This window comes from Grammomys surdaster, unplaced genomic scaffold, assembly GCF_004785775.1.
Source record: "Grammomys surdaster isolate TR1022 unplaced genomic scaffold, NIH_TR_1.0 437, whole genome shotgun sequence".
Classification (NCBI taxonomy): Eukaryota; Metazoa; Chordata; class Mammalia; order Rodentia; family Muridae; genus Grammomys; species Grammomys surdaster.
The window spans coordinates 703,806-706,098 of NW_021604856.1; the positions used below are offsets into that span (position 1 = coordinate 703,806).

At 47.8% G+C, this 2,293-nt stretch overlaps 1 protein-coding gene across 1 annotated transcript in view; it reads left to right on the forward strand.

The window, feature by feature from the left end:
• Ca12 (carbonic anhydrase 12) overlaps positions 1-2,293 on the forward strand; it is a 48,613-nt gene that overhangs the window by 30,151 nt on the left and 16,169 nt on the right. Inside the window, exon 4 of the mRNA XM_028781461.1 lies at positions 910-1,055. Coding sequence (XP_028637294.1) covers positions 910-1,055 — 146 coding nt within the window. The remainder of the gene's footprint in view (positions 1-909; positions 1,056-2,293) is intronic.

Here is a 2,293-nt window from a genome sequence, read left to right on the forward strand (position 1 = left end):
ACACACTACACACATACATACACACACACATACACACAGCACACACACACACCACACACACACACACACACACAGCACATATACACACATATATATACACATGCACACACACACATACCACACACACACACACATATATATACACACACAGCACATACACACACACACACACATATATATATACACACACACACAGCACATACACACACACACATATATATATACACACACACACACACATACACACAGCACACATACACACACACACACATATATATATATATATATACACACACACACACACACAGAGCACATACACACACACACACACATATGACCCAGGTTTAGGGGAAAGTCTTTCCAATCTAATAATCCAACCAAGAATATCCTTGTGCTCAATTGTTTATATTTTTGTTGATTCCAGATGTAGTTGACAGTCAAGATTAGCCATCACAGATACTAATGATTCATCAGAGTGAGTAAGAATTTTAACTTCCTTGAGTTGTCCTTTGGAAGAGGGACCTATTGATACACCCGTTCTACAGATTGGGTATATCAGCATCTGTTGTACAGTAAGTGCTTCTTAAATAGCAATTGCCGTTGTAACTCTCCAATTTGAAAAGCTCTTCACTGAAGGTTCTAGTATAGTAGACAGGAGCCTGATACATGGATAAGGAAAGAAACATCCATCACTGGCTTAGAGTTGGTGCCTTGCAGGGAGATCCATGAAGGCGTTGGTGTCACTAGAGTTGCAGCAGGGAAGGAGGGCAAGAGCCTCACCTGCAGGCATCATTACTCTGGTCTGCTCCTTGTACCTGCAGCCACCTGTGCAGTGGCTGCCTGCGGGCCTGCTTTCTAGCAGGGTTGATCTGGCCAGGGCTCTGAAGGCTGCTTCTCTGTTCCTCACAGTGAGACTGAATCTGAACTCGGACATGTACATCCAGGGCCTCCAGCATCACCAATACAGAGCGGAGCAGCTACACTTACACTGGGGGAACCGCAATGACCCCCATGGCTCTGAACACACCGTGAGTGGGAAGCACTTTGCTGCTGAGGTGAGTGGAATGGCCAGTGTGGTAGAGAGGACCTGGCACTGGGTCCCTCTTCCATGGTCACTGAGATAGAGCAGCCTTCATCATCTTTGCCTTCGATATTCTTCTGTCTGCAGCACAGGAAGGACTCACTGCCCTGTACTTATCCAGGTCCTTGTCCCTTCCTTTGCTGGACCATGTTGAGTTTGCCTGTTTCTTTCACTGTAGGATGCTGTTGGGAAGGCTGGCCTTGCAGATGGCATGGTGGGATGCATCTAGACATCCCCCTGCTCTGTGCGGATGAAGACCTCCCTCACAGCTTGCTTGGCTGCCGCAGCTCACTGTTTAATCATGTCTCTCCTCTTCACGCATCACGCTTGCTTACAAATGCCTTTCCCTCATCAGTGGACTTGGAAATATGAGGACCCTGACCCGGGGCTATTCTTGCAGTTTGCCGTAGACTAAGGGGTGGCTGGCATTAAGCTGTGGAGGGTATCATGATGATAAGAGATTCTCTGAAAATGGTTTGGGATGTGTCATGCCGCCTCGAGATTCTAACCTAAAATGCCGAAAGAGAATGAGAAGAGAGGCGGACTGTTTCTGCTGTACCGCAGGCAGGTGATGGGATGGTGAGGGGTACTGAGTTCTTCCACTCCAAGGTCTGAGTTGGGGATGTGGCTCTGAGTGCATACAGGCGAATAAATAAGAAGAGAAGGGTGCTGCTGATCAGACCCCCATGGTAAGTGATGATACACCTATTCTCTCCTCTGTTCACAACTGCTGAACTGCTTAACGTCTCCAGCTAATTACAGGTCTGGTACAAGTGTGGAGGGGCCGTGATCCTGGCCCAGTAGAGTGGTATGACTGGAGGCGCACGTATTTCGGAGCAGACCCTTCCTTCCTTGGAGCTCAAGAACTGCAATTTCTTGCAAGTTAATTGCAATGTTGAGGCCTCTGCTTCCCCCTGGGAGAACAAAGTGGCAGCTAGGATGTAGGCTTGGAGAGTTTGTGCATTTAAAAATATTTCCAGGGTGCTGGAGAGATGGCTCAGCAATTAAGGGAGAATACTGCTCTTACAGACAACCTGGGTTTGAGTCTTAGAATCCATTTCGAGAGTTCACAACTGCCTGCAACTCTAACTCCGGAGGATCTGATTCCTTCTTCTGGCCTCCTCAGACACCACAGTCACATGCGTGTGCATGAGGGTGTGCATGTTCTCTCTCTCTCTCTCTCTCTCTCTCTCTCTCTCTCTCTCTCTCTCT